General features: G+C 39.1%; 1 protein-coding gene across 1 annotated transcript; it reads right to left on the minus strand.

The window, feature by feature from the left end:
- Positions 1–463: 463 nt before the first annotated feature.
- On the minus strand, positions 464–12173 carry LOC139718327 (vesicle-associated membrane protein-associated protein A-like). Its single transcript, XM_071629807.1, has 6 exons — positions 11957–12173; positions 9688–9840; positions 8874–8977; positions 8100–8198; positions 3090–3236; positions 464–1429 (listed from the first exon to the last, which is right to left on the minus strand). Exons 1-6 carry the CDS (start codon positions 12012–12014, stop codon positions 1277–1279), a joined length of 714 nt encoding a protein of 237 aa, XP_071485908.1. The 5' UTR covers positions 12015–12173; the 3' UTR covers positions 464–1276.
- Between the last annotated feature and the right edge of the window lie 2956 nt (positions 12174–15129).

The following is a 15129-nucleotide window of genomic DNA, read 5'->3' on the forward strand; positions in this document are numbered from 1 at the left end:
GTGTCAGAGTGTGTGTATGTGTGGAAGCCTATACAAAAAAGAAGAAGAAGAAATAAATAAAAATTACATATTATACGTTGCAAAGATAGCAACTCTCAATTTTAGAATACTCCTTTCCCCTTTGTAGTATAATTCACTTTCTACAGGAAAGGGTAATGAATTGGAATGGATTTGCTTTTAAGTCTTCAAACGAGTTCTGTATCAGATTTAGATGCACAACCCCCCTCAAAAAAACAAAACAAAACAAAACCCAAAACAAAACACCATCAACCACATTATACTTGTCATCAATTATAGCATGTGTACGCACAGGCAAAGCTAATCCAGAATAGCTTTTGAACGTGTAGAAGTTAGGAAACAATTTTTTTGGGGTTTTAAAAACTGGTAAAACACAGTGAATATATGACATTTCAGTGGGAGATGCACTGCAGGTCTCATCTTGGTAACTGGAGCATGTAAACTCTGATGCCATTAAAAAAAAAATGTGTGTAGTTATTCATGATTTCTAGAAAATCTGATTATAGCAAGTCACACAACAAAAATGTCACCTTTTGCATGGCTCAAATGAATCCTTGATTTGGGGATGGTGGTTTACTTGCTTGACAAATTCTACTCAATCACAATGTTGAGTTCACACTCTTCAATATAAAAATCACCAGCTTGTCATATAATGATACGACATATCATGATTTTGAAAAATAATGAAATGTGTAGAGCAGGGCACGGGGAGGAGTTGTTAATTAAGGATGACAATGAACAGAGAACAAGTCAAAAATGATGCAGTTTATAGTTTACTGTATCTTACGGGGATTTCTTTTTAAGCCAATATCTCTGCATAACATACCTTGCTTTTATTTAGTAGTTAAATACTGAATACCTTTTCAAAGCATTTTCATTATTTCAAATCACAATTGTCATTTGCAAAGATTAATGAAGAAATAACTATTTTGTTGACTTTGCTCTTTATTTCACTTTATCAGAAATAAACAGTCATACTCTATCAATAATATTAAGAGATGATAATGGAATGAAAAAAAAGGTGAAAATTGTTCAAATAAATGTTTGAAATTCTCTCTCCACTGCAGATACTCATGCTACAGGAGCTTTTAATGCTTGATCCTTGTTTCTATATCTTTCCAGGTACACAAACACATTGGGAATTAGACACTTACATCAGTCCCCTATCAACAAAGTGGTAGTATCTTTGTACATTATACTCTCACAATCGCAACGTGATGTCGGCGTTCTGCAGCAGTCTCCAACTGCAGCACTGCCCTCAGAACAGGTATTTGCCGACGATGAAACCCAGGATGAAGATTACCACGAGTACCACGGTGGAAGGCAGCATGGGTTTTGTCTCCGTGATAGATGGCGTCACAGACGTCATTGGTCGGCTACCCTCGGGCCTTCGCTGCCTTGTACCCTCGGTCTGCGGGTGTGAGCAAATCACAAGACATAACTTATTATTGCAAACTATAAGCAAGAGACTAGACAATCATTAGTTGCCCACTCTTCTTTTCATCTTGACATTCCTTACTCAATGCTGATTTTGAAACACTGTAGCACAATTTTGAATGATTGGCACAGTCATACCTTTAAATCGTCCACTGTTAACGAACCGAAATTTTACCAACTGGAGCAATTCAACTACAGCTAGCAGTCAATTGGGAAGCTTGCACCTTCTCATGTGACCACAGTACTGTAAAACCAGAAACATTTGTGTCATTTAACTTTTGTGAAATGGAGCCAGCAGCCTTTTTGGCAGCATGAAACTCAATTGCCACTAGCATTCAATGCACTGTGTACACAAACCCTTTCATGTGCTTTTTAAAAGTACATGAACATCAGACTTTTAAGCCGAAGTGCTGGCTGTAAAATGACACTCTTGGCCAACAGGCAATGATATCTAACCTTGTCCCTTCAACCCTTCACCAGTATCATTTCATCTTAGCAACTGGATATATGTTTTTCATGCCTACCACATTATATTACTACAGTGATACTCCTCACTGAAGCTGTGCTACAATGAATATGGCCTAAAAAGTGACATTGTCAGCCACATCAATGTAATGTAACCTTTGACCACTGTCATTTACAATAGACTGAATGATTGTTTCAAACACTCTGATCTTGTTAGCACATCTGAATACCAATGCACACTCTTAGCTTAAGTTGTGGCCACAAAAACAAACAAACAAACAAACAAACAAACAAAGAACATCAACAATTTGGCCAAAGTTCTGTGACATTTGCCCATGACCAATGACCTAAAATCCTTGATATATTTAATTGACGAAAGAGCTACTTCCATCGTTCCTACCAAGTTACATTTCAGCACTGAAATTTACTACCAGCAGTTAAAGCTGGAAAAGGACATGCAGCTTCTAAGTTCAGTAACCTTGAAAGATTTGCCAAAAATGTTGCATCACAGACCTACATATAGCATACAATTACAAAGGCCAAGTATAGAGAAAGTCCACCAAATATTTCTTCACAGGGCAATAACAAGATCAGGGTGGGTAGAATGGACAGAAAGACAATCCCCAAAACCATAATGTCTCCAGCATCTTTGAGAAAGACGCATAAAACATTGCTCTCATCTACAATTGTGCAAACCAAAAGTACCAGCTGGATCATCGAAATATAATCAACATCATCTTTCGGTCAAAAATTCAAAGAACTATATACTACCCTTCGTGAAAATACTACAGCTAGACTATTTTACCTCTAGACTGATTTGATGCAAAGACGTTATCTTTCTAAAAAAATCTTTTTGCATTAAGTTTTACGAGAAAAAAAAAAAGCCAAATAAACATGAGATAGAGAGAACTTGAGTGAAGTTTAGCATGCAAGCTGATGTCATGGGGCAATGACATCATGATTCCCATAATTGCCTTGCAGTAGTGACAAAATATCAGTGTTCATAAAAATATGTGAAACCATGAATTTCCATAACTTTTTACTGTGCAATCTCCATAAAATTTCCATCACTCTTATCATCTCACTCTATTCTGTTTATTTTTTATTTTGGAACTTGGTGTAGAGTCTCACTTGGGGGGGGGGGGGGGTATCTAGAGTTTGAATCTCACCTTTAACTTTAAGTTCTCTGCCTGCAAATTGGCCAATTCTCTCCTCATCTGGGCGACTTTAGAATCCCCGTCTCTCGACTCAATTTTCTCCTCACTAACTGGAGCCGACACTGGCTTTGCGGGCTTGGTCTCAGCAGGGGCGCCCTCCTGCAGTACGGACAGAAAGCATATGGATGGAAATGTATGTGGTTCACATTGGATGATGCTGTGTACACTGTGGGACAGATATACTGTATGTCCCCCAAAAAATTACGGTACCTTCCGCAATGATAACTTTAAAAATAGTTAATCAATCCAAACACATCAGGGTATGAAACTATAAGTCATTGCCCACATCTTACAGAAAACCCCATTCAATTTGCTTCAGTGATCAGAGAGAAATGAGGATTTTTGTAGAGCATGTCAGGAATCCCTTCCCTCCAAGTTCTGTCTATTGTGTTTACGCATTACTATGCAGTTCCAAGAGCATCCAAGTGCTAAACTTGGAAGAATCAGACTCATGACATGCTTTACAACAATCCACATTTCTCTGCGACCGCAACCAAATTGAATGGGATTTTCTGCAAAATAGAGCTAAGATGTTATATTTTAAGACCCTGAAGTACATGTACAAATGTAGCATTTAGATGCTTTAATCATATTGGGTGTTATCAATGCAAAAATCTGATTGTAATTTTTTTGAGACATACTGTACAATGTAATGCACACAAAAATATCCACCACATGTGCACAGACTTGTCAGCAAATTTGTTTGATGACATGTCCACTCAATGTGGGTCTCTTTCTGTTCACACAGCATATGGTAGATACTCAGAAGTATGCTGGCATCTACAGTACTACAGAGAAGTGACAATACTACAGAGAAGTGACTGTGGCATAAGTATGCATTTTATCGCTCTACCTGCTTCACTTATATGTCCTAAAACCAGAATGACATGTGCTGAGTGATATTCCTTCCTCCTTTCACTAGTTATTCTATTGAGCTGAAAAATCTCTTTGGGAACTAACACACAATTACCTTGCATATAGACTAAACAATTGCAAAAAAAAAAAAAAATAGTTAGTAAAATGAAATAAAATAAAACAAGGTAGAAATGTCACTGTGGCTACTGGTATGCCTCAGCCGTATCCCATGGTTCTCCCAGTGGGCCTACAGTATGTCTGGCTGATGTGAGATGACAGTTTCATGTAAGTGGCAAAAAACAACAAAAAACTAGAAATGTCGCTAAGGCGACTGGTATGCCTCCGCCATAATGCATGATTCTCCTAATAGGTCTGTAGTACATGTGGACAATGTGTGATTACATTTTCACAAAATTGGCAAAATATTAAAATGACAAGTTTGTCACAAATGTGTTGAATGTTCACCTTCCTTGACCTAGGTTTAATTGGATGAATAGGAGAGCATGTATTTGGGGATTGAAGGACATTAACTTGACTTTGATCCATTCATAAGTTTATGCATTGAGTAATTTTCAAGGTATGGAGAAAAAGTGCAATTTCTGTATTGAAAAGTACATTGTTACCATTTTCATCTGGCCTTTGACCCTAAAATTCATAGGATAATCACTGTCAGGCAGAACATGCATAAATATGTAGTAAGTTTCAAGATAACTTGAGCTGTCACAAATGTACACACTAGTAGTTATGTACACATACATGTATGATGTACTGTATGCCTGGCTGTTTTAATGTGTATGTACACAGGTGGACCAGATTAATGGAGAACATTCTATGTGGTATAGATATAGTACATACAGGCTGACCAGATCAGTGGAGAATTTTCTAGGTGGTATACAATGTAACTACACAAATACATGCATGTAAGAGGAAATACATTATAACTCACTCAATCTAGAATGATTTCACCCTTTCCAGAATTTTCTGGGAAGTGCTTACATATTTGGATGAGTGAGGCACTGTCCCTGAAGCCCAATGTGATTGGTAGTTATTCTTGGCAATGATGTTTTGTACATAGATAGGCAGTGAGTCATCCAGGATTCCTGGAACTTGGACTGGCTAGTAGGTTGGAGAGAGTTATAGAATGTGCTAGAAGGGGTGAATGGATAGTATATAAGCCAGAGAAATTCTGCAGTAGGCAGAGTACCCAACACCTCTGCTCTGAGAGTTACGTCACTTCTGGCTCTGAAGCGACTTGTTATAGTCAGTCCTGTGTTACCTGCTGACCTGTTATGTTTGTGGAGATAAGGCCTGGGAGACATTTTGCCTGCAGATAATTAATTTGCCTACATTGAAGATAGACTCCATATTTTTATGTCAATGGACATTGCTACGGAAAAGCTGTGACGGGCTGGATTCCTAGCTGGACAATATTAAGTGAATCATCATTCAACGCATCAACTGGACGTGGTTGTCACAACATTTGGACTCTGCACGTTTCGCCGTGGACGTATATCGTGGATTTTACCCCGGATCTATACCGTGGACTATCGTAACCTGTACCTCTGGAGTTACGTCAGAGGAATCATTCATCGTGCATCGCGGATCATTCGTTTGTGCATCAAGCATCGTATTTGGACATTTCCAGGGATATTGCGTGTAATGCGTACGTAAGTGATTCCATTACTGACTATATTTGTTTTTATTGATCATTATTGTACTGATGTGAAACCGATTACCAGTCTGTACCCACAATATCACTGTTAATAAACCGCCTGAACATCAGTTGATTGTTTCTTTTGTGCGATCATTCTCAGAGTGATTTTGGTCGTAACAGAGCCACTTCCAAGATATGGACAAAAAAGTTAGTTCAGCACTTTTCCTTGATCTTTGACCTTTTGACCTTTAAGGCAAAAAAAAAAAAAGTTTCCAGAGAATCTTTATTGGGTTATACATGTATGCATACACCAAGTGTTAAAAAAAAAATCCTGCTAGCATTGCATAAATATGAGGGAAATAGTAAAATTCTGAAGTGTTGCCCTTGACTTTTGACCCCTGACCTTTGACCCCATGAACCCTAAATTCTCTAGATAATCACTGCCAGTCAGTACATGTACGGTATATATACTATGTTCCATGAAGATACCTTGAACAATTTCTAAGTTACGGAGAAAAAAGTGAAGTTTTGATATTTTTTACTTGACCTTTTGACCTTTGACCTTTTACCTCATGACCCCAAACTTTCACCGGAGAATCTTAATTGGGTAATACATGTATACACTAAGTTTCAAGAAAATATCTTCAGGCATTGCATAGATATGGTGGAAATAGTGAAATTTTAGGTATTTGACCTTGACCTTTTGACCTTTGACCTTGAGCATGTGCACCCAAAAGTTGATAGGCACAACTTCACTCCCTAATACACATACATGCCAAGTTTCATTAGGATACCTCAAAAGGTTTTTTAGTTACGCTGTCCACAAAATTCATTACGGACGGAAGGACGGACGGACGGACAACCCGAAAACATAATGCCTCCACCACCACTTCCTGGCGGAGGCATAAAAATAAATAAAAAATGACATGACGCTGTTTGTCACAAATGTGTTGGGTGTCTGCTTTCCTAGAACTACCATAGGTTTCATCGGGATGGATGGCTAAATTGTTTAAGAGAGCAAGTATTCAGGAATTTGAGCATCTTTACTTGACCTTTGAACCTTGTCCTTTGACCCCATGACCTACTTTATTCTTCAAATAATCACAAACTGGTAACATCCATTTTCATGACAATATTTTGAGCTTATGGGAAAAATTGTGACATTTTAAAATTCTCATCCAACCTTTGACCCCATGGCCCAAATCTTTCCTTACCAAATCATTGTGCAGTACATGCATGTTAACAGTATGTACCGGTACCTAGTTTGATTAAGTTCATGCACTGAGTAATCTCCAAGGTATGGAGAAAAAGTGTAATTTTAGCATTAAATAAAAGCATTTTAGCATTTTCACCTGACTTTAAACCCTTCACCTTTGACCCCATGACCCTGAAATTCCCAAGAGAATCATTGTCAGGCCATTTCCGAGATATGGAAAAACAGTGAAATTTTAGCATTTTCACTTGACTTTTGACCTTAGACTCCATGACCCAAAACTTTTCCTGGAGAATCCTTATCTTATAATGCATGTTTACACTAAGTTGCAAAAAAATACCTTCAGGTATTATATTACCTAGGTATGGGAGAAATAGCGATTTTACCCTGGCCTTTGACTTTGAGCATGCGCATCCAAAAGTTGATAGGCACAACTTCACTCGTTCATACATGAATATGCTGGACGGAAGGACGGACAGACAAAAGGGCGGACAAACGGATGGACAACCCGAAAATATAATGCCTCCAGTGACACTTCGTGGCGGAGGCATAAAAACGAAACATTTTTTCTGAAATCAATACATATAGATTGCACACAGTGGTGTACTTCTTCTTCTTCTTCCTGTATTGTGCAGACCCTCCTGAGAGTATACTTGCACTCTTTGAACTATTCTGTTTTTGGAATTGGCAACAAATTTCATCTTTGACGAGGTGTACCAGCGGTCAAGCTTTTTTTTTTTTTTGGGGGGGGGGGGGGAGAGCCACTCACAAAATTGCTCTTGGTGAAGAAATACACAGGAGTGAATACATTTTTCTCTTTTATTTAACTAATAACTAATAACATTAGTGACATACAGCTATTATATGTACCTACCTAGGCAATAAGTGAAAAACTAACAATTTAACTATTTGTTGTCCAGCTGTTTTCAAGGCAGTAAGAATCATTGCAAGTTACAGATGTGGTTAGTCACTCCTAAAATGTGGTCAAGGTTATTATTCCAGCATGGAACGATGCAAAATGAACATGTTCTTGTCTAATTTGCGAGCAATAAATCAAAAAATTTCACTAAATGTTCCAGTCAGAAGAGTTCTGCAAAGCTAAAGAAACAACCAGTAACCTCACAGTACATAATTTGTGACTCTTTTCCAGTTCACTTCTACTAATTCTTTAGTGCTGTGGATATTTCATGAAACATCATCTTGACCCGAATGTACCTAATTGGAAATGGCATCTGCTCACCTTTTCTGATGTTGCAGGAGCTGCTGTCTGGCTGGTGGGCCATTCAAATACACATTTGAGTTTGGTATCCATAATACTGCTTGTATCAGATGACTTCCACTGCAAATATACAATTGTAGATAGTTTACAAGTATTAGAGATTTCATTCACATGAAAGGGTTGTAGACTTGCAGAGAAAGAGGATCTGACAGAGAAGGCATACAGAAGCAACGGGTTTTGATCAAATCTAGTAAAAAAAAAAACCCAATCAAACTGACTGTGTAAAGTATTGTCTGTTCAAAGAGTATTCTGCTTCTTATACACTATCAAAAATATGATTTTCCACATCCTTGGTATAATTAACTTTGTGTTCTAATTATCACAGCAAATATAGGTCCTGTAGTTCTAGAAAGAAGTAAATCTTCAAAGCAAAGTCTCTGAAAATATTTCATGACAGGTTTTGCATATATGTACCAGTATTATGGGATTTCTTGAAATTAATGGACTCATTGTAACATTAATTCTACTCTGGTGGAAATCTTGAAAGACACCTAAAAACTGGACTTTATCCACAGGCACTTAGCCAATGCTATTAGGTATTGTTTTCCATGATACCTCTCAGACAAATGTCTTACAAGAAGCAACTACATAGCTAATATGTTAACACATCCATTTCGTGTGATCAACTAGACATGGATAAGATCAAGCAATCAAACTAACTACACAGGATAATAATTACAGTTCATTTGTGGTAAAGAACTTTCAAGCAGCAAATAAGCTCCCTGATGTACTTACTACTGATTCCATATCCACTTCCTGACTGGGTATTATAATGGCCTGAACCATAAATTTGTGCTTATTCTTTTCATTGGGATCGAAGTCAAATGGCTGGAGCATGACTGCACAAGTAAAGAAAGAGGAAACAAAGAAACAAAGAAAACAATCACGCATTCAAATTTCAGCAGGAAAAAAACAATACAAGAAGTTAAATATTCAAAGGGGAACACTTTTAATACTTCTCTTTTTCACTAGGTAAACCTATTTGTTTTCATTATTTTCTTCTAAAGATATATCAAAACTCTTCAATAACCTACCGGTATGTGCAGGTAATCTAACAAGACAGGGTAGGAATGACAAATGGGACAGAGGTATTTGACAGGGCTGCTTACTTCTTTTCCCTACTGGTCCAAACCTTGAAGTTACTGGTCCTGTACTTTTTTCCCAACTGGCCCTGACAATGTAATTTTGTTACTTTGCCCGTCATGTCGGACCAGTAAACCTAGCAACCCCTGAAAAGTTGCAGGTCAGACAGTGATTTTACTGGTCTGGGACCATCGGACCAGTACCAGTGTGCAGCGTTGTATTTGATAATAGATTTGATTTCATTTACAAGATGCACAGTATATAACAAATTAACCAGAAGAAGCAACACTCTTAAGAGAAAATTTATACAGCACTAGCCCATGTACGAATAACTCAAACCTGTGGGACAGCATTAATTATCTTACTTAACATACAAACAGATCTAGTCATCATGACATTTGCTGCTAGCAAATTTTGTGCCCTGCAATGCTCCCTACTAAAGTGTACACCAGAGAGTCTTCCTTACCTTGTACAGTAACGGTTTGCTTGGGCACAATGATTCCACTGTTTGGCCTCACGCAGTACCTCCTGGGAGCAGTTGTCTTGATTTTGAAGCATAGTATCTTATCGGAGGGATTTGATAGTGTCAGCTCAGATGTGACCACATCAGTGAAGGGTCCTGTACATAAGAGAGATTCAGATGTTTATTGTTGACCATGTCCGTTTTATCAATTCTTTCTCACTGTGAGAAACATAACTTTGGAGAGAGCGAGACAGAGAAAAAACAAACAAACGAACACTATAGACAATTGAGGTATGGTCTTGGGTTAAATCTTTCCGACGGACATCAAATGGTAAACCACAGAGTGAAATGGTTGCATGACATTGAGTATTGTCTTGCAAGTGATCTTCCTGACAACTATGGATATTTCACTTGAAGACGGAAAAAGTTTTATTGATCAGTATTACTGGGAAGACATGCTGCTGAAAAAATTGTAATTTTACTTTTCAGTTTGTATTGATCAGTGCTGGGGTAAGGAATGCAAGGCATTGAATTATGAAGTATATAATAGAAAGCTAAACATACAGCCAGTACAGGATACAGACTGCAGACAGTGCATATGAACAGCTTCAAATCTTGTGAATAAACAACACTCTGATTGTTGTCAATACTTCAACTCAATTGGTAAGTCTTCAAATTAAAGAAATTTTTGGATTTTAAGTTGATATTTACCCGCGATACTAAATCTGTCATGATCCTGAATGCTACAATGCGAAGCCCCATTACGCTATGCATATTGGGCTGCTGGTCGCAGTTACATGTAGCTATGCGTATGGGGCTGCACGCTGCTGGTCGCAGTTATCATGCAATAATGGTTTCGTGCAATACGTGTACTACCTCGCCGCCATACGGCGGCGGCTCTGGTATGAAACCATTATTGCATGATTACTAAGACATGAGAGCACTTTGGGGTGAGTAAGTCTCACAGTGCTAGTTATAGGAAAGGTACTTTAACCTGAAACACAAACTAAGACAAGGAAATTCAGGGAAACTTTTGAGGTACCAAAACTTTATATTACCCCCTTTAACACTAAATTTAATGGCAAGAACAGTTCAGTTCGGGAAACCCACTCACAAGGGGGGCCCCTCCTTATAAGTAACCCGTCCCCCTTATAAGTAACCCCGTCCCCCTTATAAGTAACCCCCGGGGCACCACTTATAAGGAGTCTCCACGCTTTTTTGCAATGCAACGCGAAAATGAAAGGACTGCGGCAATTCGCTTGATTATGTCCATAAAGCTTCACAAGTTTCCTAGTTACTCACGAAATTTGAGCAAAATCGGTTCGAGGCATCATATCTAAAATCATGGCTTTAAATGCGATGTCAAACGACCCATGCGAATGCTGAAATGCGAGCGATTACTGGCGTGAGTGTCGCCAGGCGCGGCGGCGCGGCAATGCTTGAGTGCAGACGTGGCGACTGAGTATAAATGCGATGTCAAACGACCCATGCGAATGCTGAAATGCGAGCGATTACTGACGTGAGTGTCGCCAGGCGCGGTGGCGCGGCAATGCTTGAGTGCAGACGTGGCGACTGAGTACAGTAGTCAGTCGCCACGCACGTCTGCACTCAAGCATTGCCGCGCCGCCGCGCCTGGCGACACTCACGCCAGTAATCGCTCGCATTTCAGCATTCGCATGGGTCGTTTGACATCGCATTTAAAGCCATGATTTTAGATATGATGCCTCAAACCGATTTTGCTCAAATTTCGTGGATAACTAGGAAACTTGTGAAGCTTTATGGACATAATCAAGCGAATTGCCGCAGTCCTTTCATTTTCGCGTTGCATTGCAAAAAAGCGTGGAGACTCCTTATAAGGGGTGCCCTGGGGGTTACTTATAAGGGGGACGGGGTTACTTATAAGGGGGACGGGTTACTTATAAGGAGGGGCCCCCCTTGTGAGTGGGTTTCCCGAACTGAGTTACAAGTTTACAACGTCATTTACCATTACAAACATTTGTAACGTTACATTCTACTCTGAAATTAAATTGCAATCAACGGATCATATATTTTTGTAAAGGTCTGAATCAGATTCTACCTAAATACGTCTTACAAGACTCAGAGGGAAGCCACTACTTCAAAACGCTAGACTTTTTTGTACACAAGTGTTTATCGACAACGAAAATGACACATACGACAGAATCGCACCTCTGCACTAACTGTGCAGTGTGCACGGTACCGACGACCGAGTACGAAGTTGTAACGTTACATTCAACACAACTGACTTCCCTACCTCGAAAACGCAGCTCCGTTGGAGGTTTGATTTCTAGTAGTTGATCAGGCTTCGACATCGTTATTTTGAAACGCTGCTTTCCTCCGATATATTACGACCTTACTAACAGCAATTGGGCCTCAGTTTTCGCACAGGTCCTAGAATATGAATCACTGGGAATCACGCCTATACGTTGTGTGTAGTAAACGTCTGTCCAATCCCCACTTATATTACACACAACATGCAATCTATCAAATGTACACGTCGGCCATACACAGTGCAGTGCAGTACATACACAGTACAGTAGAAGCTGCAGCAGCAACCGTATTTTTCTCCGATGCAATGATTTCGCTGTGAAATTTGCAAACTTTGTGTGAGACACAGTAGTGAGCCAGCGAATCAATTATCGGCAATAATGCATTGTGGGTGCAAGGTTGGGTGATGGCGCGGGGTATTTGTCGTGTTCTAATTGCATAATCTGAGATCCGAATTTTGGTGCTGATTGAGGGTAAATGTCCTGACCATAAAAAGTCGTAATAACATCAACCATCTCCTAAGCACAACCCTGCCTCAAAGCTTACTTTTTCATATTCTAACTTCTCATAGCAAGTTCAATGACTAGCGAACGTTCAGTCGCAATGCAATGAGACGCGTTTTGCAAGAATCGATGGACAATTTCATCTTCTGATGAACAGTTACACTCATATTCAAAATTAACTAGAGTCGATCATTAATGTTTCTTTAGAGGAAAGTGGGGTAAAACGGACCACTTGACCATGCCAATGGCTCGTCATATATCTGTAATAAGAATGCCCCAGGGTTTGTTTGCTCGTTTTTGTTTTATAACACGGGATATAGGATTTGGTTGAAAGTACAAAAGCCCTTATAAATTTTCTTTAGAACCCTATAGGCCAAAAGTTTTCTTGGATATGCCGATAGAAATACTTGTATAAGCTAATGTCCGATTTACCCACGGGGTCGGGTAAAACTTACCTAGGCGAATGGGGAAAATGGACCAATGTGGTCCGCCGTCGAATATCGCTTAATTCAATGAAGATTAGACTTTAGCTTTTTTACTGATTTTGTGATTAAAGGGATTGTATAGTTTTGGTTGAGACCTAATTTCAGGTTTCTAACATTTTTTGTTGAGATAATGAGAAACCTCTTATGAAATGTGAAAGAGCATGTAATTTTATGAGGAATTCAACATTTATTTGATGAAAATTGGTTTTTAAATGGCTGAGATATCCCAAAAAGAGCAATTCTAATAAAGTGTGGGACCCACACTTCATTACGATCGCTTTGTTTTACTTTGCTTTTGGATGTTTCAGTAATTCCAATCCTGATTTTCATCAAATAAACTTTGAATTCCTCTTAAAATGGTATGCTCTGTACTATATCATAAGTGTTTTCTTGGTATCTCGCAAACAGTTAAAAACCCAATTCTCATCTCCACCAATACTGCACCATCCCTTTAAGGGACTTTACCTCTTCGAGTGTTGATCAGAATGTGAGGACAGGAGACATTTTGCAGTTTATTTATTTAAATTTCCATTCAGTAATTTTATTTCATCAGTATCAAAATAAGAGCAATTGCAATGGGACCTGACAATCATTATTATTCATTATAGGGTGGCACCATTGATCTTTTTCGCGGCCGCATGTTTTCATGTTATGTGTTGTTAACAAAATTGTCACCTCTTGTAAGCCAACAATCAGAATGATGGAGACTATTTAAAAGCACACTGGAAGAGAGAAAACCGCATGTCCCCCAAAATACAATCGGACTTTCTGCAACGATATCTTTAAAACAGTGAATCAATCCAAATGCAATTTCAAGGTGCGACTGAACTATAACTTTGATACCCCCCCCCCCCCCCCGGGGGGGGGGGGGGGGGCCTGTGGCATATACCATAGTGGATAAGACTCCCGACTTATGTCCCGATCGGAGGACCCGAGTTCGAATCTCGCCCAGTGCTTACGTGCTTACGTCCAGTTGGACAAGATGCTTTCACCCACCATGTCCCTCTCAGTGTATAAATGGGTACCTGGCAACGCTACCTATAGGGTAATAATAATGATGATTGATCTAATAGATTATTATTATTATGATTATTATTATTATTATTATTATTATTATTATTATTATTATTATTATTATTATTATTATCATCATCATCATCATTATTGCATCTTACAGAAAACCCCATCCGATTTGTTTCAGTTGTCAAAGAGAAATGAGGATCTTTTTAGAGCATGTCAGGAATCCCTTCCCCCCAGGTTTTGTCCGTTCACAGTTCCAAGAGCATCTAAGAGCTGAATTTGGAAGACTGAACGGACCCATGACGATGACATGCTTTCCGGGCATGCTTTACAACGGATCCACAATTCTCTGTGACCACTTAACCGAATGAACGGGGTTTTCAGCAAAATGATGGTAAAAGGTTATAATTTCATACCCTGAAATGGCATTCAGATTGTTTAATAATTTTGAAAGTTATCAAGAGAAATTCTGATTAGAACTACAACAAAGCCCGAGGCGCGCGTGACTCAAAGATGCACTAAAACGCCGCGTAACCTCAACGTGTGCACTAAAGGTAAGGGTCGTTACTCCAGTGCCATTCACTTCATGGTGAAGTTTTCCTTTAATAGGCCTAAATAGGCCTAGAGGAGTGACATCCAACATACTAATAAAAATGAATATAAAATAAATGAGTGATATCAAACAAATAAAACTGAGTATATAAGTATGCCGTATGCGATCATCAACCACCACCCCCCCCCCAAAAAAAAAAAATACCCAAGAACATCAGTATACCCTCAACGGTAGGGGGAGGGTGCCTACACCACCCCCTTTATAAGAGCAGGGAGGTTGCTCTCACCTCCCTGATAAGAGTAATTCCACACCGCTATATCTCACGAACAAGCAAAATCTTCAGAGAATTTAATTTTCATTAGAATGAAATTAAAAAGACAGACTGTATAAGCTTGAAGTTATGAAATCATTTGTATGTGTCACAATATAATAATTATAACATATGACTGTTATACTAGGAGCTACTAGGAGTTAGAGGGGTGTTCCCCTTCCAAAACCCCCATCACAACAAAGATCGAGAGGGCGGGGGGGGGGGGGGGGGGGGGGGGCACGGCGGAAACACATCCTATCCTGCATGCATGCAGTGTACATGAGCGAG

This window comes from Diadema antillarum, unplaced genomic scaffold (genome assembly GCF_040938485.1).
Source record: "Diadema antillarum isolate AM-2024a unplaced genomic scaffold, OU_Dant_1.0 scf00000093, whole genome shotgun sequence".
Classification (NCBI taxonomy): Eukaryota; Metazoa; Echinodermata; class Echinoidea; order Diadematoida; family Diadematidae; genus Diadema; species Diadema antillarum.

Excerpts from the sequence above, each read along its gene's own strand:
- LOC139718327 (XM_071629807.1), bottom strand. The coding sequence starts at position 12,014 with ATGTCGAAGCCTGATCAACTACTAGAAATCAAACCTCCAACGGAGCTG. Across the intron at positions 8,978-9,687 it reads GCAAACCGTTACTGTACAAG|TCATGCTCCAGCCATTTGAC; the intron begins GTAAGGAAGACT and ends TTACTTGTGCAG. Across the intron at positions 3,237-8,099 it reads CTCCTGCAACATCAGAAAAG|GAGGGCGCCCCTGCTGAGAC; the intron begins GTGAGCAGATGC and ends TCCGTACTGCAG.